Below are 15,122 nucleotides of genomic sequence, written 5' to 3'. Positions count from 1 at the left end.
CCCTCTCTCCCTCTCTCCCTCCCTCCCTCCCTCCCTCCCTTCCTCCCTTCCTTCCTTCCTTCCTTCCGTCCATCCTTCCTGGTGTTCTGGAGCCACAGTTTCTCTTTCCTTGCTAGATATCATTACATTAATGAAGTAATCATATTTTGGCTATTTATTGGATGTCTATTAGGTATAAAGGTTCTTGTAAGGGGTTTTAGAGAAATATCAATAAAGGACACCAAAGATTTTATAATTTAGCACAGGGCTTCCCAAGGTTTGCTCTATGAAAACAAGGTTCTATGATCAATTAAATTGGGCAGTAGTTATTTACTGTAGTCCCTTCTTGGAGACTGCCAGTATACACGTCAAAGCCTCTGAGAAGTTCTGCAGCCAAGAGGCTGCTTAACTTGGCTTAACACAGCATCTTCTATCTGTGTGTAACTGCAGAACCCTATTAACAGTCTCACAGATTAGAAAATGTCATCTGAGGATACGCTAAATGTGCGACACAGCTGCTGAGAGGAGGAAGTGATTATTTGGGGTAGGGATGACTATGTAAGGGCACATGGAAGTTGAACTAACATTGGAAGATGGACTAGATTTGTGAGATGGATATTGACTAAGGACCTGTCATGTGCTGGGTGCTGTGCTCGGCACACGGTACTCAGTGCTGAGCCAAGCAGACATAGTCTCTGCCCTCTGGGATTTTACAATCAAGTGAGAGAGCCAGACATTCAAGACATAAACTAATGAGATAACTGGGGAGTTCTGTGAAGGATATAAACAGGGTACAGTGAGGTCAAGCACTGTGGCCACTCACTCTGAACAGACTGGCAGGGGAAGGAGTAGATGCAGGTGAAGAATCCCTGCCAATTAACAGTTGGGATGATGAGGGCCTCCTCTGATCTTTTTGAAACATATTAATTTCGTTTCTCCCCCCATTTTTAATATGTATAATAAAAAATTCGGATTCTACAATGTCATTCCTAAACCTAAATAATTATTATTAGTGACAAGTATGAAGTGACCTTCATGAAATATTAAGAGTTGGATAAAGATGAGAAATTAAACAGTTAGCCAATCAAAATCTCTGTTCCACAGAGTGAGTCAGACTCTTGCACGGACACTGTGTTATTCCTCAGGTTGAAAATGAGGCAGCTTTGAAAACAGTCTGTGAATTTTCCCTAATTGAAATGAGACCCAATATTAGGAATGGAAATTATATAAAAAGATAAATTAGGTGCTCAGTGTCTCATATCAAAGGATTTTTAAATTTATTATACCAATTACAAAAAGTAAAGCATACCAGTAATTTATGAGAATGGAAAAACTTTGGCAAAGAGGGCAACTGACTTATAAGTTATTAATGTCTAAAGACCTCAACTTTAGATAATTTAAAATAAAACATAATTTTTCCTAATGTTCCTTTTGATTTACTAAAATTCTTCTCGTTTCCAGGTGTTAAACCTTCAGCGTAGGTCTAATTGCGCATTTCAAAAGGCTGGTATGTGTGTGTATGTATTTTTTTTTAACATTTTTTTCTCTTTGGGACTCAATAATGATATTATAGATATTCCTAAGAAAGTAAATTAATGGTTTTCCTGTAACAAAAGTAGTATATAGTGATTCATAGATGGACCTGCATTTGTATGTCATTTAAGACACACTAGGGGCTTCCCTGGTGGCTCAGTGGTTGAGGATCTGCCTGCCAATGCAGGGGACACGGGTTTGAGCCCTGGTCCAGGAAGATCCCACATGCTGCGAAGCAACTAGGCCCGTGGGCCGCAACTACTGAGCCTGCCCATCTGGAGCCTGTGCTCCGCAACAAGAGAGGCTGCAGTAGTGAGAGGCCCACGCACCCCGATGAAGAGTGGCCCCTTCTCGCCGCAACTAGAGAAAGCCCTCACACAGAAATGAAGACCCAACACAGACAAAAATAAATATAAAAATAAATAAATAAAATTTTTAAAAAGACACACTAATTGCAAACTGGTCAGAACGCATCATCACCTGCTTTAACCAGGCGCACTGCACACTCGCCAGGGGCCACGCCGTGCAAATCTCCCTCTGGGCCGATGCACATGGTCGCTGCCACTGGTTTCCCAGATGCTTTCAAGGCTTCAACTGCCCATACAGCCTCTTCAACGTGTTCAAAATACTGAAATAGGTTAAAGTCAAGATACTTTTAATCTTGTTTCTTCCCAAATAATTTGAAAACTTATCGTACTGTGTATGAACTTAATTATCCTCAGATGGGTGTTTTTCAAACTCTGAGTTGTGACCCATTAACATTTTTAAAACAGAATAGAACGGTGATTTCAGCGACTTACAGTCCACCGGTTTGAAGAACACTATGTTACATTAACTGAATCACATTTAGTTGAAGCCCTAAATTGGAAAAACATTTCAAAACTAAATATTACAGCTACTAGTCATGACTGGTGCCTAACCCCACATGGTCCTCATGAGAGTAAAAGGCAGAGAAAATGTCCTAAGTGTACTCGTCTCATCTTAGATCGTATATGTTTACCTCTGCAATCAAAAAGTCCACGTTCTTCTTCATGAAGACCTCTAACTGTTGCTGGAAGACTTTTTTGACTTCAGTTTCCCTCTTGCAGCTAAGGTACGAAGGTGTCTGGCTTACACCTCCTGCCACCAAGGCGTCTCCCTCATCAGCCACTTGCCGGGCAATATCACAAGCAGCTTCATTGACTTTCTGCCCCTAAAATGGATGAATTTATGATACTTTTCATGTGAAATTGAAGCAAAATTGTTATTCAAATGTCCAAATCTCAGTTGTATGTTACAATAGTGATTTTATTCCAGAAAACGACAGTGATGGAATAGTTCCATGCTTTATGGAGTTTAGCAATTTGCAGTAACAACGCTGCCAATAACAGTGATTAAAAAAAAAAAATCTAATGATGGTATTTAGGATATTACATTATACCAAAGATCTGTGAGAGGGTAAAAGTCTTTACATAAAAGGATCTGGTATCTTCCAACGCCTAAGCTGCACTTAGAAGAATACCTAGCAAATAGTGGTGGTGATGATAATGATTTGCTTTTAGGATTAATAAGAATAAAATTCAATTTAAATTACTACAGAATTCATGACTTTTTGTCATTATATATTTTCTCAACAGATACATGTATCACAAGTAAGGTCTTTTCTAATTATTTAGACAATATAAATTGATGCTTGTCCTCAAAAGACCCCAGTACTATAGATCACACAGACTCATGTAATTTTAGAATTCCTTTTTCATTTTAGAGATGAAGAAATTGATGATTTGATGGGATAAGTAAATGGTTTGCCCAACGTCACACAGTTGATTGTAGCTGAGCCTGGAAGATTCTAGGTTCACTGACTCCTGGCACATATGACCTTTCTCCTATACTGTGTCACATTAAAAAATTGTAAAGATGTAAGAGTTTCGGACTTCCCTGGTGGCTCAGTGGTTAAGAATCCGCCTGCCAATGCAGGGGACACGGGTTCGAGCCCTGGTCCGGGAAGATCCCACATGCCGCGGAGCAACTAAGCCCACGACCCACAACTACTGAGCTTGCGTGCCACAACTACTGAGGTCCGCGCGCCTAGAGCCCGTGCTCCTCAACAAAGAGAAGCCACCGCAATGAGAAGCCCGCGCACTGCAACAAAGATAGCCCATGCTCACCGCCACTAGAGAAAGCCCACAGGCAGCAACGAAGACCCAACGCAGCCAAAAATAAAATAAATAAATCAATAAATAAAATTTATTTTGAAAAAAGATGTAAGAGGGCTTCCCTGGTGGCGCAGTGGTTGAGAGTCCGCCTGCTGATGCAGGGGACACGGGTTCGTGCCCCGGTCCGGGAAGATCCCACATGCCGCGGAGCAGCTGGGCCCGTGAGCCATGGTCGCTGACCCTGCAAGTCCGGGGCCGGTACTCCGCAGTGGGAGGGGCCACAGCAGTGAGAGGACCGCGTACCGCAAAAAAAAAAAAAAAAAAAAAAAAAGATGTAAGAGTTTGTAAGGATACTCATTCAGCAACTTAGTCAAGAGACTGAGAGAATCATTAATAGTTAAATACTTCTTTGATCTGCTTCATTAAATGTCTTTCTGTTAATTTGAGGGACGCTAGCTAAAACCTAAGAATATTATTTACACATATCTCGTTTCTGTATTGTTTAAAACAAAACAGAACTCTAAAGAGGCTCAACACTTTTCTCTATGAGAGCTTTGGTAATGACACGCGTGTCTACTGTGTCCTTCTAAGAGTGTCACGTATGGTGTTACTCACGGATATTTTCTCTGCAACATAGTTTCCCCTGTTCTCCAGCTTGTCTTCACTGGCGTAGAAGGTGAAGGTCTGCATGACATTTGATCCAGCTCTGAGGAATTCTCGATGAAGCTGGCGAACTGGGAGATTGAATGAGGGAAAGATATTCATTGTTAACAGTTTATTAGTCTGTGATGCCTTCAAAAGGCTCTCAGATAAACAACTATGAAAATATCTGTTTAAATTCCTGGTTGCCTGGCATTTGCTCATCCTGGGGGCAAATGAGAGGTGGATCTGGAGTCTCTTGCCAGGAGGAAGAGATTATCTCTGCCATGGATGTGGGGTGATGGGAAGAGGGAGGTCCCACAGAGGAGGAATCATCTCAGTGCTTTTGCCAGGCAGAGAAGATGGGGAAGGGCATTCCTATAGAGGGAACAGCCCGAGCAAAGACAAGGAGGCAAGAAAAGTCTTGGCATTTGGGGGAGTGACAAGCAGTCTGAGTGGCGGGAGTTGAGGATATGCTGGAGAAGTGGTGGGAGATGCACTTGGAAAGGTGGGCTGTCAGAGTGTAAAACAGCTTAGCACATCATCCCAAGGAGTCTAGGTGCCAGACCACAGGTATCAGTATTTCTGTTTTTGTTTTGTTGTTTTAATTTATTTTATTTATGTATTTTTGGCTGCGTTGGGTCTTTGTTGCTGCGCGCGGGCTTTCTCTAGTTGCGGCGAGCGGGGGCTACTCTTCGCTGCGGTGCACGGGCTTCTCACTGCAGTGGCTTCTCTTGTTGCAGAGCACGGGCTCTAGGCGTGCAGGCTTCAGTAGTTGTGGCATGTGGGCTCAGTAGTTATGGCTCACAGGCTCCAGAGCACAGGCTCAGTAGTTGTGGTGCACAGGCTTAGTTGCTCCACGGCATGTGGGATCCTCCCGGATCAGGGATCAAACCCGTGTCCCCTGCATTGGCAGGAGGATTCTCAACCACTGCGCCACCAGGGAAGCCCAACTCAGTGTTTCTGAAAGATAATTCTGGTAGTAGAGTGGAATAAGTGTCGGAGAAATGTTCGCAATCTAGGTTCATGGGTGAATACCATGTGGCGAAGCTTTCACTGGCTGGGGGGGAAGGGGGGGGGGGGGTGTTTTTTTTTTTTTTTTTTCCATATAATCAAATGTATGCAATTTAAAGAGTTAACCTTTGCTCTAAAATACTGGTCCTAAAGCTTGGTTGCCCATTAGGCATCCTGCAAGCTTTTCAAAAATTATGAATGTTAGTGTCAAATCCACATATATTCTAATTTAATTGGTTTGGGGTAAGGCACAAACAATTTTTTAAAAAGTTTTCCCAGCTGATTCTTATTTTCAGTTTTGTTGAGAATCACCATTCTAAGAGAGCAGACGAATGTTTCTTCTATAAAATGATATTGAGACTTAGATGGTGTTTTGTTTTTGTCAGGAGAAATGACTGGACAGAGTAAGAAATCAACAGTCGTATATCGAACCCTAAAATTTATTTTGAAGTTTCAGAGACCTATAAAATCTGCCGGTCTGGGAACAACTACATTAGACACTAGCAAATTATTAGGACACTGGTGTTCTTAGCCCTTCAGAGGCTAAGACTGGAGATTAGTCTGGCATCTTTGCAACCCAGATGACTAATAGAGTGCCAAGAACATAGGAAGCTCAGTTTTTGTTTATAAGTGGACAAAAAGGTGAGGCCAAAAAAGCTTTTGAATTTCAGAGAATGGATTTCTAAGCTTGAAGCCAAATCTCTGCTTTTAAAATCATGGAACCTTTCGTTCTCAGTGGGAACTTAAAAGCATGCCTAAATTGGGGGTTTCGAAGTTGTTTTAATTAGCAGCAGAATCAACTGAAAAACCTTATAAACAGTCAATCAGATAAACACAGAGTGCTGAGGTTGGAGCAAGGGAGAAGGGACTACAGACTTGGTATCTGGGACAGAATGGTTTATGAATAAGAAGTCCACCCAGCTGGCCCTTTGATGGATTTCCAGAGACTGTAAAAAAAACAAACAAACAAGCAAAAACCCTGGAATGGTGTGCAAATTGTTTACATGTATGTACATTGTATAGTGCTCATAGGGTCTGTAATCTTTTTTCAGATTTTTTCAGAGGGCAGTGAATCAGAAAGGTGAAGACAACATTTCACTCTTAATAGATTTGATTATTCCACCATGCTTCTTAAAAATGCCATGCTTCTCAAAGTGTGACCCTACTAGACTTGCTTGGGGACAATTAAAAATTCAGATTCCTCAAACCCCTCCAGATCCAGGGAAACTGAATTCATCGCCAGATTCAAAGCTGATTCCACTGAGTGCAAGAACCACAACTTTTGGCATAAATTTTAGTAGGAGAGTTAGTCTGGTAATTTCTGAATATCCTTTCAATTTCTATTTTCTGTTTCCTCTCATCATAAAACTATGAGTTTTCATCCTCTAACCAACAATAGGATATGACTAGTTCCCATGACAATGATACAACTTATGCTAATTAATTATATTCATTTTATGGCTTTATACTCTTCATTATACTAGTTTTATTTTAGCATTACAGAAGCTAAATATTAGAAACTTGTGTGTGTGTGTGTGTGTGTGTGTGTGTATGTATAAAACATATGACCCAGACATATATTTGCAGAATATAGATATTACCTTGTACACTTACTTGAGAAATATAAGTCTTTGAAATTCCACAGCAAACTCTAAAAGGTCAAATAAAAATTTGCAGTATTTCTTCAGTGGGATAATAAATTTGGAGTAAAATCATTTGGCAGCAAAATGTCACCTGAACTAATGTGAGGATATTTATAATTGTATCCTATTTAGTGTGGGTAGTCATATATTTTGACGCAAAAAGAGTATTAATGTGTTGTTGGGGTGTAGGGGAGCACTTCACACCCTAATAAGAGCGTTATGCAATATGTAGCATATGTAATGTATTAACTTTCTAAAATTCCCACAAATTCTGGATTCTAAGACGAATTTGGCCCCAAAAGGGCTTGGATAAGGAATTGCAGACTTGTAGCATAACCTTCCCTTTCTCACTGCTTCCAGCACTAAAAAGTCAAGGCCAGGCACCAGTCTAACAAGTGTTTTGGATGCCGTCCAGTCTACAGGGAAACTTTTCAGGGTCTATATGAATTCTAGTTATTACCCAGTCAAAATTAGAAAAGCACCTGCAAAAACAAATTCATTTGCATAAAGTAGCATGACAGTGACCACCGCTCTTATTTAGAGCATGAATGTTTTAAACACATTTCACCACCCCCCACCCCAGAAAAGGTTAAATACATCCAAGGTCGTATGAAATGGTTCTTTGAAGATAAGTTACCAGCAGATTTGTCTTTTCTGATGCGTCCTGTAGTCCCCTGTGGTTGACAGAGTTTGAACTAGGCACTGGCAGAGTTGAATATAGGGGATTTCAGTCTGTAGCAGAAAGGATTAAATCTAATGACTCAGTATCATGGAGTTTTCATTAATTCTTGGAAAGCAAGGAGCTCCCAGAAGAAAAAGTAGAGCAAATGCTCAATACATTTAAATAAGCTCAAAATATTCAAGACACGAATGGCCAAGAGATCAAATGTGCTGTTTCTGCATTAATAAAATCAAAGAAAATCGGTATCAGAGCAGTTTCTCTTGAGCTCCTCTAATGTGTGACTTTAAAAAAGTAAACGTGACTAACAAAATTGAAATTTGCAGTTTAAACAACAGTCTTATTTTGTTTCCATGGCAAAGTTTGGGCAAAGGTAGTTTATCATTAATGTCAGTTTGGCCCAAGAAATATTTCATTCTGAGTTTAACCCAGCAAGCAGACCTTAAGAAACAAACCATAGATATATTAGAAATCCTCACTCTCAGGTCTTAATTATGCCATTGTGTTCCTTACATCCCTTCAACACAATGCTTCTGAAAGTGGGGTTTACCTTGTCATCATCTGGAGACAAGTATTATAAATATGCAGGTTCCTGGACCCGTCACAAACGTAATGAAACCAAATCTATAAGTGGGGCCTGGGAATTTATTATTTTTAACAAACTCCGCTGGTGAAACTAAAATTTGAGAACTCTTGTTGGTTTAGCCTCCAAAGCTTACTAGTTGCATTTTTTTGTAAGGGTAGAACACAGTATTATTTCTTCATTTATTTAGAAATATAAAAGTTGAGTACATTTGCTAGGTTTCATAGTGTGACTATGGCTCTTTTACTTTGGATACTTTTTAGGGACAGTGTAATTTGAACACATTTCTGTACTTCTCTAGCAGTATTAGATTAATACAACCAAGAATATTACCAAGAGAGGAAGCAACTCACTCAAGTTAATAACAATAGCAAATAGTTGTAGTGTTTAACGTGAGCCAGGCACTCTTTTGAACACTGTACATATAATTTATTTAATCCTCATAACAACTTTATGAGGTAGATGTCAATATTATCTCGATTTTCTTAGCTAAGTAATTTCCCCAAGGCCACACAGCCTAGTGGCTGTGTCAGGATCTGATCCAGTTTGTCTGGATCCAGAATCTGTACTGGATCTCAAAGCTGTACTGTCTCTCAGTTTATGTTCTTGGTTAATTTCCATCCTTCACCATTGAGTTTATTGGAATACGCTCTTCTTTAATGTAAAAAACATCTGTTTATTATCTTATACAATATTCACAAGAACTCTGGTTTCCTCTGAAAGATTTAAATTCTTTCAAAGTGTTGGTTGCTAACGGCTCCTGGCTGAGACCCTTCCTAGGAAGTGCCCTAGGCCAAAGGGCACTCCTTTGCCCAGGATTAAGCCCTCTCCTGGAAGAGGGGAGGGCTGACAGATTGTGTGCAGGGCTTGGTCTGTTAGTAGGGGGAAGACACAAAGACCTAGCCACGTTGCCTCAATCTGGGACAACTCTGAGGGGCCTGTGCAATTCCAGAGCTCGCTGAGAGATTGGCTGGGATCTCTGTTACAACACTTCACAGCTTAGTTCCAGTTCCTCCCTTTGCCCAGTCCTGCTTCCCTCACTCCCTTAGTTCACTCCCAGGAGTAGAACTCTTGAGCACAACTCTCTACTTCATAAGACAATTTTCTACCTTTAGAACTTTTGCTATCGTGTTCTTGAGAAGTATGATTTCTTTAGAATTCTCAGAAAATATCTATTTTATACAGAAATGTTGAGTGGTCTGACCTGCAAGAGTTGAAGCCAGAACTAGTCATGGGAAATAACTCTGAAGGCATCATTTTAGAGTCAGATCTCCTTCTGACTCACTAGTAATGAGCACCCACACATCACAGGTGATGGAGCTCCCAGCATGCTCTAGGGGTACAACTATTAAAACTTCAACCTGTAGTGAATTAGGATGAGATACCCTTGGAAGGGAATGCACTAGCTGATACCCTATGTCAGATGTTTGAGGGGTCCAGGGGAAGTAATAACTCTAAGGACTCCGGAGCTAGATGGCTATTGTTGGGTACCACCAAAGTACTGGAGAAAGACAATGAAAGGCTACAGGTGAGTCATCACCGATTTCAGGCAATGTGGGAAAGTCTGAGGATCTTCTGGGTGGTATGTAAAGAGACTCAGTTCCTGTTGCTAGAGAACAGAAAAACTGAGGCTCTGGCCCAGGACTAAATTACACAGGGAGCAGAGTTCTCACCTGGGAAAACATTTTATTGCCAAAAGTTAGGGTCTGATTAGGAAGAAATGGGACCCTCAGATCTGGAATAAAGACATATGGGTGGATTAACCCATATTAATCAGCCTTGGAAACCTACATCCCTCAGAAGTCCATGGGCCTGCAAAAGTGGCCCATTCCTCCCTTTTAAAGATTAAGTCTTCGCTATTGCTTAAGGCTGATACAGAGGCCATAAGAAACAGCATTTATCCCCTTCAGATTGCATCCTACCTCCCCTCCTGTCCATAAAAGATTTGTGGTCAAAAAAGTAAAGTGAGAATAAGGTCTGTGGGTGCAGGTGCAGGTTAGGTAGGTAGTTGAACAGGGTGGCACCAGTATACAATGAATTTGACTAGTTGGCAGGTACATAATGGAAGAGGGCTTATCTGCAAGATGGTGATTGATGCTGTATCATGCAACTTACAGTGGGTTAAGGAGGGAAGGTGGACTTGTGGGGGAGAATGGCTAAAACACACTAAAATGGTAGAGCCAGAGTCGTGATGAGACTGAAGAGTAGGAGCACTAGAGAAAGTAAGCAGAAAAGATAGGAGGGGGTGGTCAGAGAATGTGGTATTTGTGCTTGAGATTTCAGAGGTGGACGGCTCTTGGCGATGGTGAGGTCTAGGAGAGGGTTGCTAAGGTGGGAATGGAGGAAAAGTTTGCTGGAGATCAAGGCACTAACAGGAAGAGTGCTGGATGGATCACATGTACGGATGTTGAAGTCAACTAGAGTGTTGACGAAGGGAGGGGCAGAGAAAGGCAGTGAGCCAGGTTCTAGACTCATCTAGAGTGAGGATCAGCGAACAAGAGGCAGATACAGATGACAGCAACAGGCCATTGGTACTTACCCAACAGGCAAACCTGTACTTATGTACCTAGCACAGTGCCCAGCAGGCAATAATAAATATTTGGATACCACGGCATGAATGTATCTGTTTGATGGCATGCTTCTAGACTTGGGTCAACATAGTGGTCTTTTATGAGAGCTTAGAATACAGCTGTGCACCAACCTGCTTCTGGGTGTTCCACAGCAGCTTCTGGGGTCCAGGGCCCTGCCTTCACATAGCCCCTCTTCTCTAGTGCAAAGACAAAACCTCCGTCTCCAATCATGACCTCTCCAGAGTTTAACCGTTCTAGGATGCCCTAAAATTACAGAAGAGGAGGAAGAAAAGTTGTTACTTGAATTTTTAAGACAATTTTCTACCTTTAGAACTTTTGCTATCATATTCTTGAGAAGTATGATTTCTTTAGAATTCTCAGAAAATATCTATTTTATACAGAAATTTGTGACTATATTGAGAATCACCAGAATGCTAATATATTGAAAGTTTGTGTATCCATGTGTATGTGGCAGGGATGGGGTCTTTCCGAAGACATTAAAGAGTATTTGAAGAATATTGTGGGAGGACGTTATGTTTGAATAAATATCTTCAGAGGGATTAAATGAAAAGGTTTTTTTGTAAAGCCTCAAATAAATACTTAAGCACACCTTCTTAAAATGGTGATTGTTAGTCTTTCTTCTTAGTCTATCAATAAACTAAAGAGAGAATTATATTTTATAAAGAAGTTGAAGTGGCATACAATGGTATTAAGGCATGTTGAGACTGAAAAGTCAAAAGATATTTGGTGAAGACAGAAGGAGATACTACCACAAAGAGGGCCAAATCAATTAAACACTTCTGTCTCTGGCGTTAAAATTCAGTTTCCATAATAGCAGCTGCATTATGCTGTCCAGGAAGTTATGAGTATGCACAGCCCACTCTCTACAAGTGAGAGAACAGGAAAGAGACAGGTAAATAAAATATTTGTAAACTAATTTCTAATCCAACCTCCATACCTATTCCATTTACAGTACTATGCATTAATTACCCTGGTGTTAACAGAGAAATTTTGAACTTAATATTTTTAAAGGGCTTCGTGACTTAGAAAGTAATTTTCTAGTGTAACCATTTTCTTTTTAATTTCAAAAACTCATAGCCTTTAAAAATAAAAGATACGCTAATTCAATTTAGGTCACTCTGATTTTACAAATGAAGAATTAAGGTCCAGAGTCTCTGAGTAATTTATACACGGTCTTCCAGGTGTGGTGTATAGGGCCTCCTGATTCTTTTGTCCTTAAATGGTATCTAGATTTGATTTTAAATGGGGGTGGGGAGGGTGGGATAGCCCTGAAAACGCCATGTAAAGTAATAACTTGGAATGTACTTACCTGTTGTGTTCCATTTATTACTAATAATGGTTGACAAAACAAATGCTGATATAACAAGTGTTACAAATTCTGTGAGAGACATTCGTAGGCTTTTCTATCTTAGGTCCTCACCAACTTCTGCCTCTCTCCCACACCATTTTGAAACTGGTGCTCGGAGAAAAGAAACTTCTGACATTTCTACCTTAAAGCAGTAAAATAGGAGGACTATGCTATATATTCTTGAATAGCCTTTCCATATAGAAAAAATGTCAAGTGTACAAGTCCATGAGATAACAAATACAAAAACATAGAATTGATCACATGTAATTTTGAAATCCAAATACCTGTCATGATTACAATGTGTCTAAATGTCACATTTTAGATTGATACATATACACTAATATGTATAAAACAGATAACAGATAATAAGAACCTGCTGTATAAAAAAATAAAATAAAGTTCCAAAAAAAGTCACATTTTAAAACTACAACTTTGATCCTTATGACCCAATTAACAAGAAAAATAGATATATTGCTAGTCGGTGCAGTTGTATAAAAACATGAACAACAGTCAAATAAATGAGATATGACTGGCTACTAATTTTCATTTGGGTGACGTAATTCATGATATTTTATTCAATCACCTAGCAACTCTCATTGGACTCTTGTGTGTGTTTTCAAACTTTAGTAGCACAACACTTAAATGCACAGCATAGCTAAGAATCTGATATTTGGTGGCAGAGTAGCTATTGGTGATTCAATTACCATGCTGTACATTAGTTTATTGAACAATTACATCAGGAAGAACACTCTCTTAGATTCTACCGCATTTTTTAATTACCTGAACTTCAGACTTTCTTGTTCCTAAGCTAAGTGGCTTTTTTTTTTAATGGAATGTGCTATGAGAAAATGCTCAAGATATTGTTTGTGAAAAAGTGTTGCAAAGCAATATGTGTAATATCAGACTTTTTGTTTAAAAGTACATATTTGCCTAGACAATAAACTAGCAGAATATACATCAAAATGTAGTAGACACTGTTCTTAGTGTTTTTCCTAGTTGTTTACAATGAACATGTGTTAGTTTTGTAGCATATGTTTTAATTTTAATCAGAAGTATAGAAGTATTATTGTCCATATTTTAACAGTGACATAGGCATGGAAACAAGGTTACCAAAGAAACTTTTTTTTTTCCTTCCCATCTTATGTCCATCTGTTGCTAAAATAATCCTTTAAAATGTTTTATTTTGTGAGTTTGAGTCTGGGGTAGTGGATTAGGATTTATGGCAACGTAAATCGGGCCAAACCAAGAAAAAATTTTAAATCTCTATGGGAATCATCCTTTCCAGCCTACATCAGCTATTCCTTTAGTAGATATATGGATTGGCAAAATTCTCCACCTAACTGAACAGGTGACAGCCTATAATCGATTGCCATCTCAGCATCTTAAATCCTGGGACTGCATGGCATTTAAAAAAATTAATTGAATTAATGTTTTTCCTTGTGTGGAGGTCTTTTTAATTTGAGGTGGGGTCATCCCTTTAGAAACTAGGTACAGCCCATTTCTAAAGGGATGGCTGGCAATGAATTTGGGAGGTGGACCTGCCCCCACAGTCCTTACAGCTGTAGGAGTACAGTTGGCCTGGCCCTGTCTCCTCTGCTGCCATTCCCTGGGCCTCTGTCTGCCAGGCATGGAGTTGGGTGCTTTGACACCCAAGGGGCAAGCATATTCCCTACTCCCTCCGTCCTTCTCGTCCCACTCCTAACCATAGTCCTACTCTCAGTGCATCCATCTATCCATCCATCCATCCATCCATCTCCCCCCCCCCCCCCCCCCCCCCCCCCCCCCCCCCCCCCCCCCCCCCCCCCCCCCCCCCCCCCCAGTAACTAGACGAAGGCCCACAATCTGGACTGAAACACTCGTCCCCAGGGAAGGGCGGGCTTGTTACTGGGTTTTTATTTTTAAAACTTATTAACAGTCCTTCCTCAATATCTTACGGCCATCGTGCTTAATTTTTCTGAAACTGTCTTTTCGAGGCCCGCACTGTGCCCTATTCTGTGATCGCTGAAACCGAACTGCGGGATGAAAACTTACGTCATCCAAACAACACCAGAGCCTTAGGGCTGCGGCTGGACGGGCTGGTGGGTGCAGCGAGAACCCTGCAAGGTAGGGGCCCTGAGACCCTAGGCGCCTGTGAGGGCGCGGGCGGGAAACGGTGGGAGCCCGGGCGCGCGCCTCCCTGCCCTGCAAGCGCGGGGCGTCAAGGGGTGAGCGCAGTGGCACGGGCACAGACCCCAGAGGAGCCCGGGGCACGAAGCAGGGCGACCTCGAGTCCCACCGCCGTGGGGGAGGGAAGTCGCACCTGTGGGTCTAGGAGCCGCATCTTGGGGGAGTGCTCAAGACGTTGGGAGTCTTAGCGCTTTGGGGGCGCTCTGGAGTTGGGGGTCACATAGTTCTAGAGGGCGCTCTGGTCAGGGGGGCAGGAGTGGGGACTCAGGCGCCTTGGGGTCCTGCAGCAGAAGTCCTGGGTGGCCTTCTGGTCACAGTCAGGCTCTAAGGGCTCCTCTGCGCTCCCCGCGGCTGAGATGCGATGCGGGGCTGGTTTGTGGATCGAAACTCAGAGCTTTGGCCGGGATGGACAGCGCCCTTGGGTCCCCTGCAGACTCACCTTTTTGGCCTTTTTGCCCCCAACTGGTGCCATCTTCGTGGTGTCCCGGACGGACGGTACGGATGAGGACCGGCGAGACGAGCGTTTCCCCCTGCGAAGCGCGGAGCTGCACGGTGGCAGCAGCCGGGCTCCTTATACCCGCTGCTCCCGCGGGGTGGGTTTCCCCACCCCCTGTGCGGTCCAACGCGGGCCTCGGGCGGGGAGCACGCCCACCAGCCCTTGATCCCGGCCTGTCGCTGCTTGGGAACCTGCGTGCAGAAGAGGTGATCGAGATTGTTCTGCCAAAATGGGTGAAACCATCCAGAAGTAAAATAATAATAATAATAATGCTGCCACTCGCTCAGGTTTCAGACCTACCTGTGCCCGGCCCTTC

The 15,122-nt window shown here is 41.9% G+C and overlaps 1 protein-coding gene across 1 annotated transcript in view; it reads right to left on the bottom strand.

Annotated features, from left to right (window-relative positions):
* Window positions 1–14,851, bottom strand: part of BHMT (betaine--homocysteine S-methyltransferase) — a 20,725-nt gene extending 5,874 nt beyond the window's left edge. The window contains exons 1-5 of the mRNA XM_007471967.1: window positions 14,750–14,851; window positions 10,907–11,039; window positions 4,263–4,381; window positions 2,513–2,704; window positions 1,993–2,140 (exon numbers count right to left, since the gene is read on the bottom strand). Coding sequence (XP_007472029.1) covers window positions 1,993–2,140; window positions 2,513–2,704; window positions 4,263–4,381; window positions 10,907–11,039; window positions 14,750–14,782 — 625 coding nt within the window. The 5' untranslated portion in view covers window positions 14,783–14,851. The remainder of the gene's footprint in view (window positions 1–1,992; window positions 2,141–2,512; window positions 2,705–4,262; window positions 4,382–10,906; window positions 11,040–14,749) is intronic.
* Between the last annotated feature and the right edge of the window lie 271 nt (window positions 14,852–15,122).

The sequence above is a fragment of the Lipotes vexillifer genome, unplaced genomic scaffold (assembly GCF_000442215.2).
Source record: "Lipotes vexillifer unplaced genomic scaffold, Lipotes_vexillifer_v1.1 scaffold83, whole genome shotgun sequence".
NCBI classification, from domain to species: Eukaryota; Metazoa; Chordata; class Mammalia; order Artiodactyla; family Lipotidae; genus Lipotes; species Lipotes vexillifer.
This window is presented reverse-complemented; position numbering and strand designations above follow the sequence as displayed.